Genomic DNA, 23365 nt, shown 5'->3' on the forward strand with positions numbered 1-23365 from the left:
TCCATTTTGATAATTTTGGTTCTTCTGTCAAGAGTACAAATAACAAAGTTGTATTTTTATGATTGCTAATACTGTCATTATCAGCCGTAAAGGAAGATGCTACAGGAAAAGTTTTAAAATGCGTGCATGTGAAAAATCCTCGGCTCGGCCCAAAAGTGACATTTCTATTCCTTCATGTAATTATCTCTGGCACCGCCGTTTAATCTCCACTAGATTCTGTCAGCAGGAAATGAGATGCTCTAACCCCCAGAGCTCCTCCTGTTGATCATCAGCGTCTGCTGAGGGATGATGGCGCTGATCAGTTGAGAGGCGTTTTCATCAGGATCTTCGTCTTTATCTCAGCGTCGCTCCAACTTCTTGGTGAAGCCAACTGCAGAGAGCAGCATGCCGTCTGCAGGGGCAGCGGCTGTTTAGAAATTTGACGTCAACTTTGCGTAGCCTGAAGTTTGTGTTTGCTGGATGTGATTAATTAGATGTCACTATCGATTAACGCGCAGAATTAATAAGCAGAAGGCGCACAAGTGAATGTACAATAAGTTGTAGTGGCTCTGAATACTAAAAAACATACTGTTGTTCTTATGGAACACAGATGGAGCCTTGTTTTAATCAATATCCTTAGATTAATTGTGCTTCCAAACAGTAAAAAAAAAACCCAGAGAAATATGATTCAGACACCAGCTTACACCTCTGCTTTCCTTATTTAGATGCTTAGTGCCGATTGAGCCCCTCCTGCTGCCCGATCCACGAGGAGCTTCCAAACATCTTCATCAGTCAGAGGAGGAGGACGGTTCTAAGCATTTGTCTGAACGCAGAGCTGACATCGTTCTGACAGCGGTGCAGCGCCACACAGTGGCCGGACTTTGGTGCACACTTCAAAAAGAGATCTGAAGAAAGTGGAGCTTTACAGGAATGAACTGAGACGAAAAGAGGCAGAGTTCGCCGTAATCTGTCCAGTTAGTTATTACCGACCGTGCTCAGCATTAAAATATTAGCAAAAAGCTTTAGAACTTAAGCTTCAAATAGTTAAACTTGTGCAGGGTTAATTAGTCACACCGACATGTTTTTGTGGCTATCTTTATTCATTCTGAGGATTCTGGCCTATGGCTAAAAAACTAAATCAGTTTCTCTGCAGATGAGGAATCAGGACTTTTGATTTAGAAATGTGGACCAACTGATCAGTATATTTATGTCCTGTTCAGTATCTGCACTCAGAACCTGCTCTGGGCACCTTCTGCATGCATTACTGCATCGATGCGACGCGGCGCGGAGAACATCCGCTCAGGGGTTCTGCTCAATGGTTCTGACGTCGTTACTGGGTCAGCAGCTGGAGCTCATGTCAGGGGACCATCTATGCAATCGTCTCCAAGCTCTTAAATTCATTTTTCTTCACAATCCTATCCAGTCCTGTTCCTTCTGCACATTTTCCTACCCGACTTCTTCCTTCCTCCAAACTTTCTATTTATATGCTGCGATACGGCCTCCATGTGCAGCTCATGAATCCGCTCCAGGTGTCGTAGCGCTGGGTTTATACTGTGGAAACCAACCACTGGCATAACTCAGGGTGATAAGAAGGAGTCTGGCAGATTGTTGGTACCGAACAGACCTTATTGTTCCCTCAGACGTTTGGTAATTTTAGTCTTAAAACTAAGATTTATCACTCGTGTCACCCGTGGCCGTCTGAGGTAGCCGGCTCAGTCCTGCACCTGCAGACGCCTGTAAACAGGAGGGTTTCTCCTGGTGCACACATCGGAGCATCCGACGGCCGACCCTAAAGCACGCTGCATGAATTATTGCTCCTGTTAAAACGAATAAAGGAGCAGAGGAGATACACGGGTTGTCTGCCTGCCGTGTAGAACCTGGTGTCTGCGTGTCGTCGCCGTAAGCAAACAAAGCACAGACTCACTCCTGAGGCTCTGATCAGACAGGAGTGGAAATTAAAGGAAGGAGAAGTAAATTTGAATTGGCCCTGGGTTGCTTTTCCTATAAGATTTTATATATATATATATATATATATATATATATATATATATATATATATATATATATATATATATATGAGGTGCCTGCTCTACTGCTACATGACACGGCGCCCCCAGGCTGAAGTATTTTCTTGAGGCTTCTCCACAGGCTGAAGGAGCGAGGCTTACCTTTGCTGTACAGTAATGCTTTAGCCATCGGCGATGTAAATGTTTAATACCGTATGTAGCGATTATGATTAGGATCTCATTTTGGAAACGTTACGAGCCTGAGTGAAAAATGAGTCGTCGTGCATAAATGCCGGTTTGGGCGCCAGTCTTTGGACACTCTGGCTTCTTTAGAGGCTGTTTAAATCAATGGGAAATACCTTGAGAGGAATTATGCTGAAATGAAAGCTCACCGTGTAAATTTGAGTGTTCTTCAACAGCTGTTTCCCACAAATTAAATTTGGTTTGCAAATGATAGTATTTCATTCTACCTAGCTGGCAAATAAAGAAGAGACCATTTTCCCACGACTGTGATCTTTGATGGTGTTAATTTCAAACAAATATTAAATTAGACAGATACACTGCAAAAAGAGATCTGAAAATAAGTCAGATCTCCAAGAAATGAGCGTATTTGTCCTTGTTTTGAGCAGCAAAATGAGACTATTTGCCAACGGAATAAGATTTTTGCACTTAAAATAGGAACAATTCATCTCCATCATCTTATTTCAAGTGCAGTATATCTAATTATCTCATTTTAGGGGTAAAAATACTCATCCCATTGGCAAATAGTCTTATTTAGCTGCTCAAATAAAGGAAAAATCCACAAATTTCAGGAAAACTTTACTTACTTTTAGTTCCCTTTTTGCAGTGTACTGACTTTTAGCCTTTGACGACACAGAGTTGTTGTTTTTTTTACTGTAGTTCAGCGCTGCCTTTTTGGACCACAGGGTTTAACGTCGGTTTACACGAAAAAGATGCCGGCGTGAGCAGAATAGAGCTGAGAGTTGTTGATCCTGAACGGACCGCGGTGCTTCGAGGCCACAGCCTTTAAAACATTTGGCTGAGCCTCACTAAATTTAGCCTTGAGTGTGTTTTTCAAAGGGCAGCACCCCCGGGGTAATTACTGTGGGGGGTTATGTACGTCAGACGGGTGCTTGTGTTATATTGTTTGGAAGAAAACAACATAAAACATTTGGTGTGGATAAGATGGACTTTTAAATTGTGGTTTCACCGACACACAATGTGCAGAAACACGATGAAACTGGTCTCCTGGCCCGGCGGAGGTGCTTACAGGTTGGACGGTTCTGTTGGTTTAATGAAACGCAACCTGCCAGAAGTGCTGATCAATATTTTATAACTGCAACTTTCACAACTTTCCATGAAGAGGAGCCACGTTGGACACATAACCTGGGATGGTTTGTGTCCTTCTGACCTCTCCCAGTCAGAAATCTGACTTCATCGGCCGTGTTTTATATTTCTCCTGCTGGGAACCTGTCAGCTCGTCAGATTGCAAGCAGAAGATGCCATAAATCTGTTATAGTCGTCATCATTGCTGACGGCTCAACTAAAACAGCTGAAGTCTGATTCGCGTGCTTGATCGATATGCTGCTGATGTTTTAATTCAGAGACAGCAATGAAAGGAAAATCTGAGAAGGAATTTAAAAAAATAGTCAGTGCAAGCTTACAGAAGTGTTTTAGACCAGGATGCTAAATATAATATTGCAGATGCTCACCATTAGTTCAACTTAAAACTCATTTCTAAATCATCTTTTTAAAAAAATGCACTGGCATAGTAGATGCATTATATTGGGTCCATCTGTTTGATAAAAGGGTTGAAATATGTCAAAATATATCAGACACTGTGTCATTTCTGAGACAGTTTTGTTACTTTGTTTGTTTGTTTTTTCATAACTAAAATTCTTTTGTTTTTCAAATTGCACCTGGGGGGTTGGAAGCAAGGTTTAAGTTTAAGTCACACAAAGTAAATGAGTCGAATCAGAGCTGCACATCTGAGCTGCTCACACTAGAAACCGTTTTTATTACTTTATCCCGTCCTATAAATAGTGTATGCACTTCTTTTTGTGAGGGAAAATGACACGCATGTGCATTTTTTCTTTAAAGTGGAATTAATTTGATGACTGCAGGGTCGCAGAGAGTCCTTATTAACCTTCTGAGCCAGAAAAATCATTGCAAAGGAAAGCAGGTATGAAAGCTGTTAGTTTGTAAATCTGTGATGAGAATATTCAGTATACTGCCGATTAATAAGAAGCTGATTAATAACATTTCCTTATATGTTTAACAGATCTATTAGATACAGCTTTGTATAAAGTTTTTATATAATATTTAAGTAATAAATGCTAATAATTCAGCCTCGAATATCTGAAAACATGTCATAAGCTTAATAAAGAAGTGCTTTTAGGAAAATAGTCTTTACTTAGCGTTTTTATGCTCCTATAAAACAAGACCCAACAGGTGCATTCAGTTTGTTTCATAAAAGTATTCAGTATTTCAATAAAGTATTCAGATCAATGACATAAGCGCCTGTAAATAACCCACACATGCACAAACATCACATCTATGTCAACGCAGCTGATTTGGAGTCCATTCAACATAGAATAATTTCTAACACAGAATTTTATGAAAAGCTGTTCATTTGTGAGTTTATCTTCTTTTTGATAGTTATTTGTATTGTTGGGTCGTAACCTGTGTTATATATTTACCGTACTCTCTTTTGTTTCTTGATTTTAAACCTTGAATAAGGTTCTTTATGTTTTCATGACGTTACAAATTAGCTAAGGCGCTAAATCTCGTGTGTTTGCTAATATTTATCACATTAGTGTTATATGTGAGATATAAACTAATGAGCTAAAGTAAGGCGCTCCAGACAAAATAAGTGGAGCATTACAAAACTTTGCTAAACACGTCGGCATCGGGAACAGTCCTGGATTCATGCTGCTGTGCACACGTGGCAGAGAAGTCGGACCCTGGATCCGGTCCAAACTCGGCACTTCCTCCCAGATTCCAGCAGAGCAGGATAATAACACCGGCAAGGCTTTTGTATTTAAAAGTGTCTGAAGTGTGAGAGCACGGTAAATAGTTGTAACAATTCGTGGAGATTTACTTCATGTTCTCCAAAGCCCTGACCTTAGTTTCCACTTCCAGATAGACAGCATCTCACTCCCAGAGCAAAGGCTGGTCCATACGGAGCAGCTGAAAGTTATTCATGGATTCACCTCCAGTTTGAAAATATGTGTAGAAAAAGTTTTAGAAATGTGAAGTAGATGTTGTGGAGTAGAGACTTTGATTTTTCCCTCTTGTGGTGGAGTAGCTGGTTTTCACAGCCTAAAAGTGCAGAATTTGTGGACCTGCTGCGGGTGAATCCTCAAACGGATCGGGTGGAGATGTGTGTCGGCTTCTTAACTCTGAAAAGTGAACGCCTGAAGTGTGTCGGCTGGTTTCTGTGGGATAATACGTCGGCGTTCCCTCCACTAGGACGCACTTCTCTGAGAGTCATGGTGTTCCTCATCGCCTCTCATCATCTCTGTCCTCTCTGTCTGATTTCCTCGCTGCCCCCTCTCCTCCATGTTGAAACCCCCCCCCCCCTTCTTTCTCTTCTGTCTTGTCGGGCCGCTGTGTCTCTCCCGCCTGTCTCGTCCTCCTCAGACGCCGCGGACGGCGGCTCGGTGCTCGGCACCGGCGCCATCGTGGGCATCCTCATCGTCGTCTTCTTGTTGCTGCTGGTAGCTGTGGATCTCACCTGCTACTTCCTCAACAAGTGCGGGCTCCTCATGTGCATCGCCGTCAACGTGTGCGGGAAGGCCGGCCCCGGCGCCAAGAGCAAGGACATCGAGGAGGGCCAGGCGGCTTTCTCGTAAGTATTTTTCACAAACGGTATTTTCTGACTGCTTCTTTTAGAAACTGTATAATCTGACGCTCTGGAAACTAAACCCACAGTTTAACTTCCTCCTTCATGCTTGTGGTGGCAAAGGGAAACCTGCTCAACCTTTTTCATCACAGTTAGTTATTTTAAACCTTTTAATTACTGCCGGGATCACCATGTAATGGACCATCATCCAGCTGACTGATCAGTAACAATCAGTTTTATAGTTTTCTGATATAGGCCACCATATTTTTTGTTAAAATGCGTGTCAGGGTTTATATTTGCGTGTCCTGTAATAAGGTTCCTAGGGAACCGACCCGCAGCATCACACATCCTCCACTCTACTTAACAGTGTACCGGAGTTGCTTTTCCACACGTTCCTCCCTCGTTTCAGACCAAATCTGCCATCAGACCAAGGTCTCATCTGGTCGGATCAAACAGGTTTACCTTTGTGATGCTAGGACAGAAAAACTTTTTTTTTTTTCTGGCATCAACCACAAACAAGTTGCCATGTTTGCATCTAATGGCTCCATCTCTAATTGTTCCATAATTACAGATAAATTTGGGTTCTTCTTCTCTGAACTTTTTGATTGTTGCTCTGACGTGTTCAATTTTAGGCAAGTAGTTGTTTTTTTTCTAACTACTTCCTGCCTTACAGGAAGTCCATGTTCTGATGTTTAGTCCTCATTTTTAGGAGCGGGTAAAATAAACGGGCCTCTCCGTGTCGCATCATATTCATTCCCCAGTGAAACAGGAAGTCTTACTTTAGGAATTAAAGGTGACTACAAACTCTGATCAGCTGGGAAAATTTATAAAAATGCTTCAGCTGCATTTCTTAAGGAACGAATTGTGATTTTTATGGGTACAAATAATTGTGGTGGCAGTAATTTTATTAAAAATATGGATGTTTAAAAAAATAGGCTCAAATTAAAGGACTGGTTTCTCTTCAAAATATATTTCTGTGTGAAATTATGAAGCTGCAATAAAAAACAGAAACAGTTCAGTGCAAAAACGGATCTAAAAATAAGTAAAAATGTTCTTAAAGTTAGTGTATTTGTCCTTGATTTGAGCATGTAAATAAGATTATCTGCCAATGGAATGAGTATTTTTACCCCTAAAATAAGATAATTAGACATCCTGCACTTGAAATAAGATGATGGAGATGAATTGTTCCTATTTTAAGTGCAAACATCTTATTCCATTGGCAAATAGTCCTATTTACCTGCTCAAATCAAGGATAAATACACTAACTTTAAGAACATTTAACTTATTTGTAGTTCCATTTTTGCAGTGATAAGGCTGTTCATACATCCTAATCAGGTATGCCAGTATTAGTGGAGTGAGCTGTATCTCCGCAAAGAATAAAGAGTCTTTATTGGGATTATGTAACCGTAATGGAATGAATTATAAATTCAATTTTGTTGAAATTATTAAGAATTACTGACGACGCTTGAATTTCCGGAGCACAATAATTATTAACGCAAGCTTCTTGAAAAGCGCTTTACCCTTTGTTTGATCAAAACCTCAGCTCAATATGTCAAGCTGTTTCTCATTGTGGAAAACACACACACACACACACACACACACACACACACACACACACACACACACACACAAAACAGATAAATATTTCAGCCAAAGCTTACATAAAGCAGCTCTTCAGAGCGCGCACCACGCTGCGAACGGCGCGGCGATCTGCAGAGATGCTTTGCACCTTTTAGATCTCCAACATGTCGCTCCCTGCCGGCAGACGCTTTAAAGCCGAGCGCCATCAGAAGGCAGAGGGCGGGGGGGGGGCGGGGGGGCGGCGGCTCTGCCCCCAGGGGGAAAACCTGCAATCAGAGCGCGCAGGTCGGCGGAGGATGATCAAACGTTGGTTTGAGTGAAGCAGACAGGCCGGCGGACGGCTCAACACACCGTCTCTGTGTGCGTCTGCGCGCTGAAGGCCGTTTGTTTTACGCTGCCGCTGATCGTGTGTGAGAGGGGGGGGCGCGTGTTTCAGCGAACAAACGGCTGAATCTGTTCATCTGTTTGCGTTTTTCTTTCTGACGGCAGGAAGGACGAGTCCAAGGAGCCTATTGTGGAAGTGAGAACAGAGGAAGAAAACACCCCCAACCAGGAGGGAGGGGGTCCCACCGAGCCCAACGAGACCACCCCACTGACGGAACCAGAGTGAGCAGAGAGACGCTTAATTGGCTTTTTGAAGAGATTGTCCAAACCGCGTCGGCACAGTTAATTGGTGGACGGGTGGCGTGAATAGTCGTAGTTTTGTTATTTTAAATGTGACTGGACTCTAAGCTTCTAAAGGCGTACAGTCGTTAGCGCGCCATATAAAAGTTTTCATACCCGCTGAACCTTTTCACCTGTCAGGATTTTATAGGACAAACCAACACAAAGTCGTGCATGATGATGAAGAGAAATGATACGGTTGTGGGATGTTTGTCGTGTTCAGCCACGCTGAGTCAACATCTTGCAGCGTTTACAGCCGTAGATCATCTTTAAACGTCAAGTCCTGCTTGGGTTAAAGACTTTGACTAGGCCATTTAACACATACATATACTTTGATCTAAACCATTCCTCTGAATCTGTGGCTGGCCCTCCACTCCAATCGTAACGGTGGTTTCACACGGCAGGATTTTTAGCCCGATCTTCGCCCCGACCTCCTCCTTCTGAGAGGAGGATGAGTCTCTTCAGATAATCTTAACGGATATTCCTGCCGGGTGCGAAGTGTTAGGAGCGATCAGGTCCGTTCGGTGGAACGTCGGGACCGGCATGTTGGCGTGTGCGGTGTCTCCTGAAGACAAATGAGCTCGCAGCCTGTTGAATGTGACATTAGCCAATCAGAAAGCACGGTGAGGGATTCCCCAAGAGAAAAAAAACTCAAAGTCGCCTCCATTTCATAGTGAAGCTAGCATAGAGCCTCCAGTCACGTTGTCTCCGCTTCTTTAACCAACAGCTTTTCTTTCTGCTATGTTTAAAATTAGTCCACAAACTATCGTGATTATTCATCTTTATTTACTCCGAACTCACGTTTGATCTTGAGAGGATTCGCAAGATTTCCCGTCTACCTGAATGATCTTAAGCGAAACCCGGCGGTGTGTTTGAGTTCGCCGTCTGTCCCTCACTGCAAAAAGAGAACTAAAAATAAGTAAAATTTTCTTGAAATTAATGTATTTCTCCTGGATTTGAGCAGGTAAATAAGATTATTTGCCAATGGAATGAGTATCTTTACCCCTAAAATAAGATAATTAGACATCCTGCACTTGAAATAAGATGATGGAGATGAATTGTTCCTATTTTAAGTGTAAAAATCTTATTCCATTGGCAAATAATCTTATTTAACTGCTCAAATCAAAGAAAAATACTCTAATTTCAAGAAATATTTTCTTATTTTTAGCTCTATTTTTGCAGTGCTCAGGCTTAGAAAATCAGCCGACTAGTTTAAAATCCTGCCGTGTGAACCAGCCTTCAGGTTCCTTGGTCTTCCACATCTACATCTGGATTCACGCTGGCATTTTCGCCGTGGTGGACTCTGTTAACTAAGCAGGGACGTCTGAAAGCAGTGGGCTGCGCTGGATTTCATTTTGAGGCGTCGGCGTAAAAGAAGGCTGAACAGAAATTCACGCCGCACCTTGTAGATTTTTATTTGAAGGGAAAATGTTCTCTATAAATCTAACTTTTGTTTGCATACATGGTAAATAGAAAGGCGTATCGGCGTTGTGGTTTTTAGGTTAAGAAGCTGTGTTCTGGTCAGTTTCTGGATTCGCTGGTTTTCATGCTGTCCCCCAATAAAAGCGCGAAAAACACGACGAAGCGCTTTGGAGGACCAATCACCACAGCCTTCGTCCACGTTGCTTAAAATAGACGGAGCCGTGAAGTTTTAACAACCCAGAGAGGGAAGAAAGCGATATTGTAGCTCTTTGGGGTTAAAGGACTAAATAACACAGCTAACATGGGATTTATGTGGTTTTACGTTTGTATGAAACCAGAGAAAACCTTTAGGTTTGGTAAACGCTGAGAACAGGAGCCATCTACCAACACGTTTGTCCTGGGAAAACTGCTCGTCCATTTCTTTTGATTATTTTGTGTTTTACCCTCAGATTTTGTTGCTAACATTTAACAGGATAGATTTTTTTTTTTTTTACTTTTTCCACTGGGGCACAGAAACACTTACAGCCTTGTTGTTACTCTGACTTGCACTCTCAGTTTACCCTTTTTATTTTATTTTTTTTTTCTTTGCTCTATGCTTCCTCTCCTGTGTCCACTCCTCCTCCTCCTCTTCCTCCTCCTCCTCCTCCCTGCCAAACAGACCTGCCGCTGCAGATTCCCTGAACACGGTGGTAAACTTGCTCCCCTCCACTGCTGCTAACTCGGTTACCGAGAGCTTTAGCACGCCGCAGACTAACCCCTCTAGAGAAAACGCCACGTCTTCTCCTACAAACACCGCCGCAGCCCCTTCCAACTCACCTGAAGCCGACCCTGAGTGCAATGTCGGGCCCCTGGTTGACCTCAGCGACACGCCAAAAGCTGCCCCTGCCTCCAGCCCGCCTGCACTAGAGCCAGTTAGCCCCCCCTGCGCTAATGCCAATGGGCCACAGAGTAAGGACTTACAGGTAGACGGGCCGAGCGAGGACGCCAGCAATTCCCCGTGCTCAGACTCCACCACGGCGGCCCAAAATGAGTATGAACGTCTGTTTTTCCGTTTATTTCCCTCACTTCTATCCTGGTCGTCTCATGAGCGCCGTCATTATTTGGGAGAACTTCACCCTTAAATGCAAACCAAGTGACCTTTCCTCCCACATGCAGGGTTCTGCTCAGATCAGAGGTGCAGCAGCATCAGAGAGAGAGGGAGACTGCGCACGGTGTGTTTGTTGCTGTTAATTCTGATGATTATGGCTGACAGAGAGAGAAAACGAGTTCATCAGAACACTGGAATCTTAATCAGCTAAATAATAAAGTAACTTTGAGTCCAGCTGTTTATGTTACGGCCTGTAAACAGCCAGGAGGAAGAGCAACATCCAGGCCTCTGTCAGAAACTCTGAGGTCGGTCCTCCGGGTTCACCAGGCCTAAAGTCGCCTGAGCCGGGACATTTTAGAGCGCTTCATGCTTCACTCTGCTGAAAAGCTTTATTTCCAGGACCAGAACCCCAGAGATGACGTATGGAGTGGTGTCAAGATTAGAAACACCAGAACCAACGATGCAAAAGCGCTGAAGGCTTCCTGAAGGTCTCAGCAGAACCACAGGCCCGTCTGCTCCCTGCAGTAATTCATGCAAAAGGAGCCCAGACCAAGCGTTGAGTGCAGATAGTGTAAAATACCTGGAAGAACTGTTCAGTAGGATCATATTTGATTCTTAAATCTTCCTGTTTATTTTCTATTGGACTGATGTAAGATTCTGATTTTCGAGGGTTTAGCTGTCAGCCAGAATCATCAGAAGTAATAGATGTAAACACGTTAAATGTTTTACTGTGTGGATTGAATCTGCATAACTTATTTTTATTTTTGTTTCCTCTTTGAATCAAATTAGTAAAATATATTTTCTCAGTGTAGGGACACGCCCCATGCATGATGTCTTTTCCCTGAAGCTCATTCACATTTAATTCCAGCCACGTCCTTAAATCGCTGCATAACGTCGTACTAATGTGGTCTAGCGTATCACAACAGCTACAAATTTGATTTGAAGAAGCTGTAATTTGCAGCCAGATCCCACCAACCATTTATGTCCCTACCTGCCTTGCTGCTGCAGACTTCCCACGGCTCTGACTTTCAGCCTAAGCGTGATGAAAGTTTGAAACGTTGTGCTAACCCGATCAGTCCCATCACATTTCATCAGTTCCTGCTGACCCGGGGAAGGTATGTGTGGCCGCACTGCAAAAACAGATCTAAAAATAAGTAAAATTTTCTTGAAATTAGTGTATTTGTCCTTGATTTCAGCAGGTAAATAAGATTATCTGCCAATGGAAATAGTAAATTTACCCCTAAAATAAGATAATTAGATATAATGCACTTGAAATAAGATGATGGAGATGAGTTCTTCCTATTTTAAGTGCAAAAATCTTATTCCATTGGCATTCTTATTTACCTGCTCAAATAAAGGACAAATACACTAATTTCAACAAGATTTTAGTTCTGTTTTTACAGTGCGTTGGCCCGGTACCGGGATCCGTCAGGGATCCCCCGTGGGCAGAGATCCAGAGGCCCGCAGCAGCAGCGACTGGATCATTTTGAGCCGTGACTCCAGACACGTCCCAGATATCAAAACGTTAGTTACAGTAAAGGCTCGTACATTTTACAGCGCTCATTTTATTTGGGTTTTAAGTTTTGAGCACAGATTTATTTGTCTGTGGGGGGTAAAAAAAAACAAAAAAACAATGCATTGTGGGAAACCTAAAAATAAACTACATCAGCGCCTGTTGATGTCGGGTCAGTTTGAGCAGTTTGAGGTTGGAGTTTTCTTAAAAGCTGCCAGATGTTGGCCATCCAGCTGTGCAGTAAATCTCTGCATGGACCGTCACTGCATGCCTGTCACCCCCCCACCCCCACCCCCCGCCCCGCCGCCTCCATCTTCCACCTGTTCGCTCATTAACCTCACAGCCAGGCTCTCTCCCACCGTATCAACCCTCATCGCCGCAGGACTTCATGTTAGCTTTAGGCTAACATGTAGCTGGTGGACCCAGTTTGATGCGCTCCTCATGAAAAATCTATCATAGCTGGAAAAATTTAACATTCAGGAAAAGCACCAAGAGGCAAACAAACCTCTACATTTGGCAATTCCAGAAAGAAATAAATCCTAATACATTTATTTTTGGGATATTTGGATATTAAACCAAAAAAAAGGAATAAAAAACAGTAAAATTCCTTGAAAGAGAATAAAATAAGTGGAGGGAATTACATATATATTGTAAGATATTTTAGGCTGAAATAAATTATGGTCAAATGAAATGAATAAAATCAAATAAAGTTTAAAAAAAGCAGTGGAAAATTACATGAATAGTTTAAAATAAAGCCTAGTATTGCATATATAATTCAAAATATAGCAAACTGAAATAAAATAAGTGATGATAAAATGAAACAAATAAAATAAAGTTAAATGGTAAATAGAAATAATTTGTGAGCCTTTATGTCTTCACCATTACGCACCCTTAATCAATAAAAAGATATAAATAAAATGAAATGGTCATTTTAAATAAGTGGCATATATTTAAGTTAAAAACATCTAAATAAATATTGTTTCAATAAACATTTAATAATCAGGTAAACTATGAATAATATCGAATTAAACAAAATGAAGTACCATTGTAAAAAAAAGAGTTTTATGTATAAATAAAGTAATTTGAGTTTCCATTTAATAATCTTAGTTTAACTAACTAACTTTGGCAGCAACATGTATTTCTGGTATTGAATCAAGATCATTTCTTTATCTTAAAGACATTTCATGATGACATTGCGGTCAAACGTGACTTATTTCGCCTTATTTAGCCGTCACTTTAATGACCAGGAGCAGAAAGTTCTGCAAACATGTCAGGTTTGTTTTCAGCAGCTGAAACGTCACAGAAGCTTTTTCTGAAATCCGGTCCTGACTTTGCAGACGTGGCTGATTCCTGTCAGCCTGCGAAGCCGAGGAGAAAAACCGCAGCGGGAGATGAACTCCTGACAGCCGCTCGTCCTTTTCTCCTCTTCCATCTCTTAATTTGCTCGCTCGGCTGCTCAGAGGAGGATGACAGCGATGAAGGGCGAAGCGTTTAGAGTGACTAACTCAGAATCAGAGCCATGAACGCCGACTTGTCACTGGATGGATTTTACCTCACAGCTCAGACCGACCTGAAGCAGACTCTCCCACTGAGCTGTCCTCCTTCAGGTCTGGGTTTTCAACCGGCAACTCTGAGGTCCAGCTTCTCTGTTTCCAGATGAAAACATCTGCAGACTCTAGATGCTCAGATACTGGGACCTTTTTCCATTTGACCTTTTCTGTGCAGCCGTGGCAGATGCTAGATCTTTGCCTCGTGTTGCAGATTGCCTGCTGGGGAGCCGTCACTTTAGCAGCCTTCTGGAAAAACGTCACTTTTTATGCTTCCAGCTGGACCTGATTTTAAAAAGCAGCTTAATTACACTGGCATGAAATGTGTTTGAAGCTTAAAAATTCTCATTGTTTGGCCTCTCTGAACAAGAAGGTCTGAAAAGCTAATTATTGTTTTTGCTCATAATGCACTGCAGTTATGTAGCCTGAAATGGTGGGAAAATCTCCCAGCTTTAAATCTAAAACAAAGGATCAATTCAACTTTTACTTACAAAATGTTCCCAAAAACCAACATTTAAAGGAGAGTTCTGCTTTTTTCTTTTATAATCACCATAAATTCCAGTTTTTCAAACACCAAATTTTTGTTTTGGTCCAAATTAAAAGTCATGGATATAAAAAACCTTTCTTTGACAGCAGCACTTACAGAAATGTATTTGTCTGTGTCAAAGAAAAAATAATCATGTTTTCCAGTTTATTTAAACAGAGGAATTTGTTTTTGCACAATAAAACCCACCCAAAAAAACTTATGTCTCCTTTATAAACCACGTTGTGGTTCCTTAACATTTAAATTTTTATCTTTTTATTTTTGCGCACCTTGAAACCCAAAACCTGCAGTGTTGCGGGATATTTTGGTTCCAGGTCCATTTAAAAGTAAATACAGCTGTACAGGAAATATTAACGAGAAATAAATGTGACTCCCAGTGATTTAAGGTTTATTGTTAAATCATCAGGTGGTTCCTGATGGTTTTACAATAAAAAATCTGGAAAGTGTGGTGTGCTTTTTTTTCATCACCTTTACTCTTATTAGAATAAATAACATTCTGGGTCACCAGTTGCCTTTGAATTAGTGAACAGGGTTTACCTGTGAAGGATTTAATCTCAGTATAAATTCTGTTTCTAGCCTCAGAGGTTCTTTAGAGAACATTAGAGAAGAACCAGCCAGGTCAGGATAGGAGTTCTTGTCCAGTTTAGAGAAGGGTTAGGTTCTGAAATAAGCTTAGAACATCGCCTATTATCCAGAAGGATAATTAAATGTTATTGTTGCTCATAATATTCAGGTTCCCTCAAAGACCAGCTGTAGATGCTGGCGGCTCCTGCACCGCTCTGTTCTGCAGCGGTTCTGGAAAAGCCTCTGACTGACAGAGGATGCTCAGGGTTCATTCTTTACAGAAACACCTGCACAGGTTCTGGAGGAGTACCCATAACAGAACCAGCCTTCTTTATCAGCTCGTTGAGCTTCTCAGGTCCCTGTAGGTCTGATGCTGCTGCCCCGAGAAAGTGACGGCAGGAGCGATCACACAGACAGAGCAGAGAGCAGGTTAGATAAAGGCTCTGTAGGTTTCAGCTGTGAACTACGCTTCCCATCAGAGAGGACAGCAGAGGCAAAACACCTTTTTAGGATAAAATGAGCTCAGCTGAGTCCAGATGGCTTGTAATCCTCTGGTGGATGGTAGGCGATGCCTCCAACGCTGTGTCTACTGTACCGGCCCTGTGTCATTTCACAGCGCCACCCATTGTTCCTGGAAAGTGGCTGTGACATCCATGCACTGCCGTTTGATGTCTGCCTAGGATAGCGGGCCTCAATCCCATTACGTGTGAAATGCATTCAGTTCCAGGAGCGAAAACAACAAATTCCCTCAAAGCATCCTGCATGTTTTCACCGCTCTCCTTTCTTCAAGGAACCAGACAAAAGGCGGCCCTGAGCCGACAGTTTAGCTGTGAAAAGAGAGACTTACCGATGCTAACTGAATCTCCTCTCTTTTGTTTTGTTTTTTTTTTTCTCCCTTCCTCTTCCTCTCACTCCTTTTGTTTTCGCCCGTAGCGGGAAGACTGCGAAGGATGATAACACCAAAGCCGAGACGGAGGTGAAGAACGCCACGGCTGAGGTGAAGACGGTTCCCAACGAGGCTCCACAGGCCAACGGCAACGAGAGTAAAGCGTAATCTCCCCGGGAAGACGGGAACGGGAAGGGGTGGGGGGGGGGATTGGGAGAGATCTGGGTGTGGGCTTTACAGGTTAAAAGCAGCGGTGGTCACAGTCACTGAAACTTCGAAACCATTTCACACACCACCCCACTGCATTAGGAAAAAAAAAAAGAGCAACTGAGAAGAGAAACTACAAAAATAAAAGTGTCTTTCTGCAGGAATGTGACCAGGAACATTAGACCTCATGCAATGCCTTAGTTCCTCCTACATCTGTTTAGATCTGTCACCATGAAAAATAGATCCTCAGACATCTGTTACACCCATTTCTCTGTATGTAATGAGCAGATCAGCATCTGTAATGTTTCTCTAGATAAACTTGGTTGAACTGTAGCTTTACTTCACAGATTTTACTGCCTTTAAGATGCACACAGCTGTACGGCCGACTCTACTACAGTACGTTATGCAGTACGGTCATGTTTGTGGTAATGGATTATGGGTTCCCTTTATCTATATTTTTTTGTTAAAATAATGTCCTCACTGCCTATTTAGCTGATTTTTACTGTCTTGTTACGCATGTGGGGGTTTTTTGGCGAAGATGCCGTATTTCTGTAAATTCGTACGTGATCCTGGGTTTCGTTCTTTTCTGCCTCTTTCCTGCAGAAACGTTTTCCTTCATCTCATCGTCACGCCCGCAGAAACGATAGTGAGAAAATATTCCCTTTTGAAGTCAATAACGGCTGGTTTTGTTCTCGTAAGGAAATCTTTTTGCGTACTCTCTAGACACGCACCGATTAGTTCTGTGCCCGCCGATACCGATTTTAGTGAGCCAGTTTTCTCCTGATGAGCTGTAGTTAATTGCATTTAAATATTTTTCTAGCTTTTTATGCCTTCCTTTATTATTTATGTTAGGAGCAGAGGCGGTGCCACACCATGTTGGTCAGAGAGGAGCGGCTGTGGAACAGGGCTTCAAAGACAAAAACAAAGACAAAGTTTTAAGCTAACGTTAGCCTCTTATGTTAGCAATTGGCACGGTTAGCCTTAATATCTGTTCACCACAGGATAAGGGCCTCTATTTTCTAGAGACCTGTTTAATCTGGGCCCAGGAGGCTGTCGTTTCTAAGTTCAGCACGTTTCCAGGCAGAGGGTGAATGTTCAGAGATAAAACCTGTAAAACCCTTTAAAAGTAGCAGCTTTTGGTACTTATGCTAACTTCATCTTTAAACACCTCGCTGATGCTGCAATAGACAACTTTTCTCTACGTTTCTCAATCACAACGTCCACGCTGCAGATTGTAGGGCGACTTGTTAGCCTGGAGGATGTTCAGTGACTGAAGTTGTTTTTGGTTTTGTTGAGTTTCTGGCCTGAGATTGTGGTCATCAGCTGCTTTCTCAAAGGATCTTTTTCTCTGCAGATTATTTTCTCCGCTGTCCTCTCCTGGCCTCTAAGCTATGCCGGGTCGGGTTGCCTTGCAGCGTCGTGTGTAATCGGTAGCTTGCATTTTCTTCAAAAGCGGATTCTTGGGGCATCTTTTTATACCTTTGTGAGTTTTTTATGGACACATTTTTATATTTGGAAAAGTCTACAGTTAGAACACTTTTTTGTTTTTTTGTTTTTTTTCCCAAAAGGCTGAAATATTTATGCCACGACCTTCCATTATCAGCTCTTGCACGTTGACCCGTATATAAACTAAATTTTTGGGTGGCATTAATGTTCTGGGGTTTCTTTCAGATTAGTTACATTAAACCCCAGTATCATTCTTTTTAATTGACTATTCCTTTTAAATTTTAAATTTCACACCTTGAATTGTCTTCATCTTTTAAGTATCATTGAAACCTACTAGTTAATTCCTAATTTATGCACTGCTTTCAAACTACATCGACCTTAGCCACCAATAAATACGCTACAGGATGTAAATAATTGGAACCTTAAATCTACCATTATTTAGTTATTTAGGTGGATTCACCTGTGACCGTGTTACACTGTTGGCAGCTTTCCATCTTGTCTTAAAGTAATTGCATGAGGACAAAAATGGGTTAAAAATATATACTTTCTACTCATAAACTAAGCTTTGGAGCGTTGTTAAAATAAAAATGACGAATTAAGGTTAGTGCCCAACTGGAAATAATCTGTGTTGAAAAGATTTATATTTATGTATCTTCATAACAGATTCAACATTTACAGTACTTGTAATATTTGGTAACACGTTGTTGGAGGGAAATGTGTGGTCCTGATTTTTTTTAAGGAAGTTTTTCCTGAAAATTCGGGGTGCGTAACAGCCAATGGTTAAAGTAATTTCCATAAAATAATATTTGCCATAACACTGACTTTTTGGACATTTAAAGAATATATATCCTGCATCAGTGCTGTAGTTCTCATACGATTTATATGCAGCACGTTTGCCCCACTGCTACAGAACCGATACAAAAGTCATGCACATATTGCAACATTAGCTACGTTTGCACGGACAAAAGTAATCGGAATAAAAATGTGTTGTGTAAACAAACCAGTCGGAATATTGTGATCGGATTGAGATAAATCGGAATGAAATGGGATTCTGAACGACTCGGTGGTTTATGCCGATTAATAATCCGATCAACCTGCATATAAACATTTGTCAGGATCGGGTTATTCAGAATGTGGCAAATTGACCAGAGCGTGCAGACAAACTCGTATAATCCGGGGTTTTTTTGCTATTTTTTTGTTCAGCATCAGTTCTTCTGCTGTGTTTATTTTTTAGGGAAATTTAATAACTGCACATGTCAGTGGTTATATTCTGAATAAAGGCAGGTGCTTATAAACACACATTATGGTCGGATTAATTGATTGTGTGCCCATATAAACAATACAATCCGATTATGTATTGTTTTTTTTTTAATCCAAATACATTTCAATCCGATCGCGAAATTTTGTGCATGTAAACAAAGCTAATGACCCAATCATAATATTAAATCTCACACTGATCTAGACTACTCCCTCATGCAGAGAAACAACTTCCTTCAGGATCAATAAGTTATATAAATAAGAAAATCAAAAGTGACATCTAAATGTGCCATTTCCTCACATTTAGACCCACATAACATGTTTTTGAAATACGGCAGCAAATAAAGTAAAAACGTTTTTTAAGCCCATTTTTGTTCCCATTCAAAAGTAACTTTTTTGTGTCATTTCTGACCTTATAAGGTTAAAGTTTTGTTCTTGTCCTGAGAATCCGTAGTGAAAGTGGGGTTAAAACAGAGGCGTGTAGTATCATCCTTTTCTCCGGCAGACACCGCTCATAGGCGTGCTGCAAAAAAACGTTGTGTGTTTGATAGAGTAGCTCAAACTCGTCTTTTTTTCTTTCTCTCACACGTGCGTCGCACATTTCCCGAGGTTTCTTGAAGGTGGTTTGGACACGTAGGTTAGAGAACAGGTTTGGGCTAAATAGTAACTCACGAGGAAACATGTAGTCAGTTTGGACTGAGGTGTAGTTTTTATTAAACACAATAAACCAATTCTAGCAATATAGAACGACGTGTGTTACATCGTATGGTCCTCCATAACCAGAGCATCTTTTTTTGCTCTGTTACCAGGTTTAATTTTAACATAATGACAGATTTCAGCTGGAAGATCAGGTGTGTCCTGCTTTTCATCGTCTGGCTTAAAAGCTAAAGGGGTAGCAGTAAATAATTCTAATCAAATATGATTTTTATGGTCATTTTTACACATTTTTAATAACTAACCAGCACATTACAAGCTGTAATCGTCAGTTTGTATAACCCGTCTACTTTTGTATCTCAGCCCTTATAGCTGACAAAAAGTTTCACTTTCAGCTTTTCCCCTCCAGCAGTTTTATGAAAGGAGAACTTTTAAACATTTTCGTTTTGGAATGATTCACCCGACATGTTTATTGGCACACCCAGAAAAGATGTGTAAAAATCGTTACTTTTATTGCTGTAGCAGAATCTGATGATAAAACAAGTAGAATAATTCTAATTTACTTTATATTTATTAGGGGATGAAAAAAATCCTACTTTTGAACAAAAAAAAACAACATTTTACATAATTATTGGCACCACTAAAAATTCCAATAACATAAAGGTACGTCATTTATTTACTGCTGTATACACAGTTAAGTCAACCTGAGCATGGAGGAGCATCTCATTAGTAAAGTGCATAAATACAAAGAGACCCCTCACTCACACATATTCCTCAAAATGCTCGTCTTTCCATTACAGAAATGACTGTAAAAAAATAAATAAAGGGAATTTAAAAAAAAAATGTCACTGATGAATTTATAAAACATAAAAAAATATATATATAAGAATATTAATCTAAATATAATATTATTTCCCCCAATGAAAAATCTCCCCAAAGTAATGGTTGGTGAGATTTTGCTACAGCAAAAAAAAAAAAAAAAACATTTATTTATGTTTTTTGCATCTTTACGAGAGTAGCCAATAAATGTGAAGGTGCTGATATTAAAAAAAAACAAAATTGCGTATGACTGAAGTTTTAAAATGCAAAAAAAAAAAAAAGTAAATTAAAAAATCTAAATATTTACCTTTTTAAAAGTTGTTTCCAAAAAGCCCAAACTGCCTCCAGTCCTACGGATTGTGATGGAAACGATCCTGTTTAGCTTAAAATTGTCTTTCCTTAGGTGTGAAATTTAACCCTATGAAAATGCATTTGCTCTCCTTATCACAATATATCTCTTTAGCTAAAACTCTGCATTTGGGATGGGCCACCGTTTAGTTTTGTGGTGAAAACATGAAGCCGACAGCAGCTTAGAGGCGTCAGGCAGCAGCAAACTGGGACAAACCAGCACCTTTGCATTCTAAAATGGATAAATGCATTCCCTCCAGGCCGTTTTATTCACATTCTTTTGGATGATTTTGTCTGATCCTGGCTCATGATAATTATTTTTCATCTCATATTAATGAAAATTTTGTCCATTAATTCCTTTTATAATAAATTGTTTCCAAGGAAAGTTTGTTGTTTACTTCACTGTCGAAAGCAAGCCAGAGAAAAGGGTAAAAAGAAAATATTTATCAGTTTAGCGCTCAGAGCTAGCATCTCATGAACACAGTGTGGACAAATCAAGGACATCGAATCTGAAGACGTTCTCAGAAAGGATCAGATTTATCAGAAACGGCACGCAGGATTTACAAATGCTTTTTATTGTTTATTCACGTTTTTTTTTTCTTTCTTTTTCAAGTGTTGTGTAATCTGTCCTGCTTCCTAACGCAAAACAAAGCGAATAAATGTCTGATATTTTGGTGGAGATGAATAACTGAAACGTTCTTGCCTGAAACTGTGTGAAAATGTAAAAGTATAACAACTTTTTTTTTTTCTTTTTCTTGCCTTAAAGTTGTTAAAATGTCTGGGCCCAGCGTGTTTGTGGAAGTGTTGTTTTCTCTTAGCCAGAGGCTCGTTGTTCAGACCCGTCCCACGTGTAAGAGCAGACGGACCTGCTTCTGTTCTGCAAAGCCCGCTTGATTCAGTCAAAACAAACACATTTTCTTTTATTTTTTTTTACTTTATTTGTCGGGGAGTAAAAATAGATAGAAAGTTCCTTCCAAGGTTGTGGTCCTCAAATGCAGCAAAGGATTTGTAAAAGCTGCGTCCTGTTCAGAGGCGCCAGCAGCTGGTGGCCGTCACGGATCCAGAACTCCCTGTTCTGCAGCTTTTTCTCTGTAAACAGCGTCTGTCTGCTCGCTGTTCCCTGGTGTAAATACGAAATACTAACCCAGGAAAGAAGGAAAACTTCACGTTCTGTCAGAAATGTTTGTGTTCAATAAAGTTAAAGAAAAGAAAAAAAACAAGCTTTGTGATGAATTCTTTTGCAAAATAAAAAAACGGGTATATAATCTTCCTTACACTAAAAAGAAACTCATCTAAAACAAATGCAGTTTTGGTTGAATAGATTTTAATGAGATAAATCTAAATATTGCAGCCTAAATAAACCCAAACTACTTCAAAATCAGATTAATTTATAAGTAGTTGCTAAAATCTTAATGGAATTTCAGTTTAATTTCACATTGATTCCAATATTTCCACAGGCACCTAAATAAATTAGTCACATTCTAACTATCCTCAACAGTCCATCTATATACTGTCACTGTAGGTGACAGTGGCACAAGGAGCTGTAACCGGGTTGCCGGTTCAAACCCCCGCTTTGACCGTCTCAGTTGTTTCAGCCCCAATGACCCAATGTGAAGCGCTTTGGGGTGGATTTGATAAAGCGCTTTACAAGTACAGGCCATTTATAACAGAGACAGCAAACATTTGGACAATCGGTGCTTTAAAATTTCTCAAATCACAAACTTGTTCCTAAATGAACATTAAAAGTTAATTAACAGCCGTTTTCTAGCTGCAGCACAGTACACAAATATGTAAAACATAAATTATTTACAGTAAATGAGTTAATCTTACAGCTAATAAAACAAACATATGTATTACAATGATTTAAATAATGTCTGTAACACGTTTTATCTTAATTTTAAATATATACAATAAGCACCTGATTGATAATACATATTTTATACATTCAATCAGTGTTTAAATAAACATTCTTAATGCACAGAATTTTACATGCAATGCTGCACAACATTATTCATTTTTCTGTTCTCTTTCTAAAGCAACACTTGGAGTCAAACGAGGAGGTTTTTAGAAGCTTAATTAGCTGAGCTACCTGCTGCAGTAGCCAGCCTGCAGCCGCCTGCTAGCTTACCAACATCTCTGAATTAGTCCTTTATGTGAGTGAGGGAAACTCATGGTACCCTATTTTCAGCTAACTGACCGGCAGTGTGCAGCAGCAGGTTTAGATCCAAACTCACAGTGTAAACCTTCTCTGTGACAGCCCCCGCTGAGAGGTGCCGTTTAATAACGGTGATGGGTTCAGGCCATTATTAAGAAGCTACGCTGATGAGCAAACATCCAGAGTCCTGCTGTTCCTGGCCAAATATTATATCTTAACGGGTTAATCACACATGCACTGATCAAAGAAATAAAGGGATCACTTAACACAAGGTAAATCACACTCTTGTGAAATCAAACTGTGCACTTAAGAAGCTGCTGAGCCTCATTTTGACGTGTTTTATGGACATTACATCAAAGCTGGAGTTTTTCTACTTTAATTTTGAGTGTGGCTCCAAATCCAGACCTCCATGGGTTAATAGATTAGATTTGTTTTGATGATTTTTATGTGCTTTTGGTGTCAACATGTTCAACTATGAAAAGAACAAAGTCTTTAATAAGAATATTTCATTCATTCAGACCTAGGATGTTATTTTACTGTTCTCTTTATTTTTTGAGCAGTGTGTTTAGACACTTTTCCCAAACAGTAAATATCAACGCCCAGATTATTTCCTTTTTTATACTGAATACAGTCATGTTTTATGTGTATATATATTCTATAATTATTATAAAATAGATGAGAATACCAAAATAGACAAAGATCTGCAGAAATGTGCTTCTTAAATGTTAGTTTTAAAGGGGAAAAAATGAAGCTCTTTTAAAACCAACTACACAGGAGAATAATCAGAGTTTTATCTCCTTTGATGTATTAAACACAAGGAAAAACTGGGACATGCAGCTGAGG

At 40.4% G+C, this 23365-nt stretch overlaps 1 protein-coding gene across 6 annotated transcripts in view; it reads left to right on the forward strand.

Moving 5' to 3' along the window:
- LOC118564497 (neural cell adhesion molecule 1-like) overlaps nt 1-15985 on the forward strand; it is a 51533-nt gene extending 35548 nt beyond the window's left edge. For 5 of the 6 annotated variants that reach the window (XM_036142736.1, XM_036142732.1, XM_036142734.1 and 2 more), the window contains 4 exons: nt 5628-5835; nt 7900-8016; nt 10154-10525; nt 15684-15985. In XM_036142736.1, the coding sequence (XP_035998629.1) occupies nt 5628-5835; nt 7900-8016; nt 10154-10525; nt 15684-15804 (818 nt within the window). In that variant the 3' untranslated portion in view covers nt 15805-15985. The remainder of the gene's footprint in view (nt 1-5627; nt 5836-7899; nt 8017-10153; nt 10526-15683) is intronic. The other variant, XM_036142738.1, reaches the window with a different exon arrangement.
- The last annotated feature ends 7380 nt before the right edge of the window (nt 15986-23365 follow it).

The sequence above is a fragment of the Fundulus heteroclitus genome, chromosome 11, assembly GCF_011125445.2.
Source record: "Fundulus heteroclitus isolate FHET01 chromosome 11, MU-UCD_Fhet_4.1, whole genome shotgun sequence".
NCBI lineage: Eukaryota > Metazoa > Chordata > Actinopteri > Cyprinodontiformes > Fundulidae > Fundulus > Fundulus heteroclitus.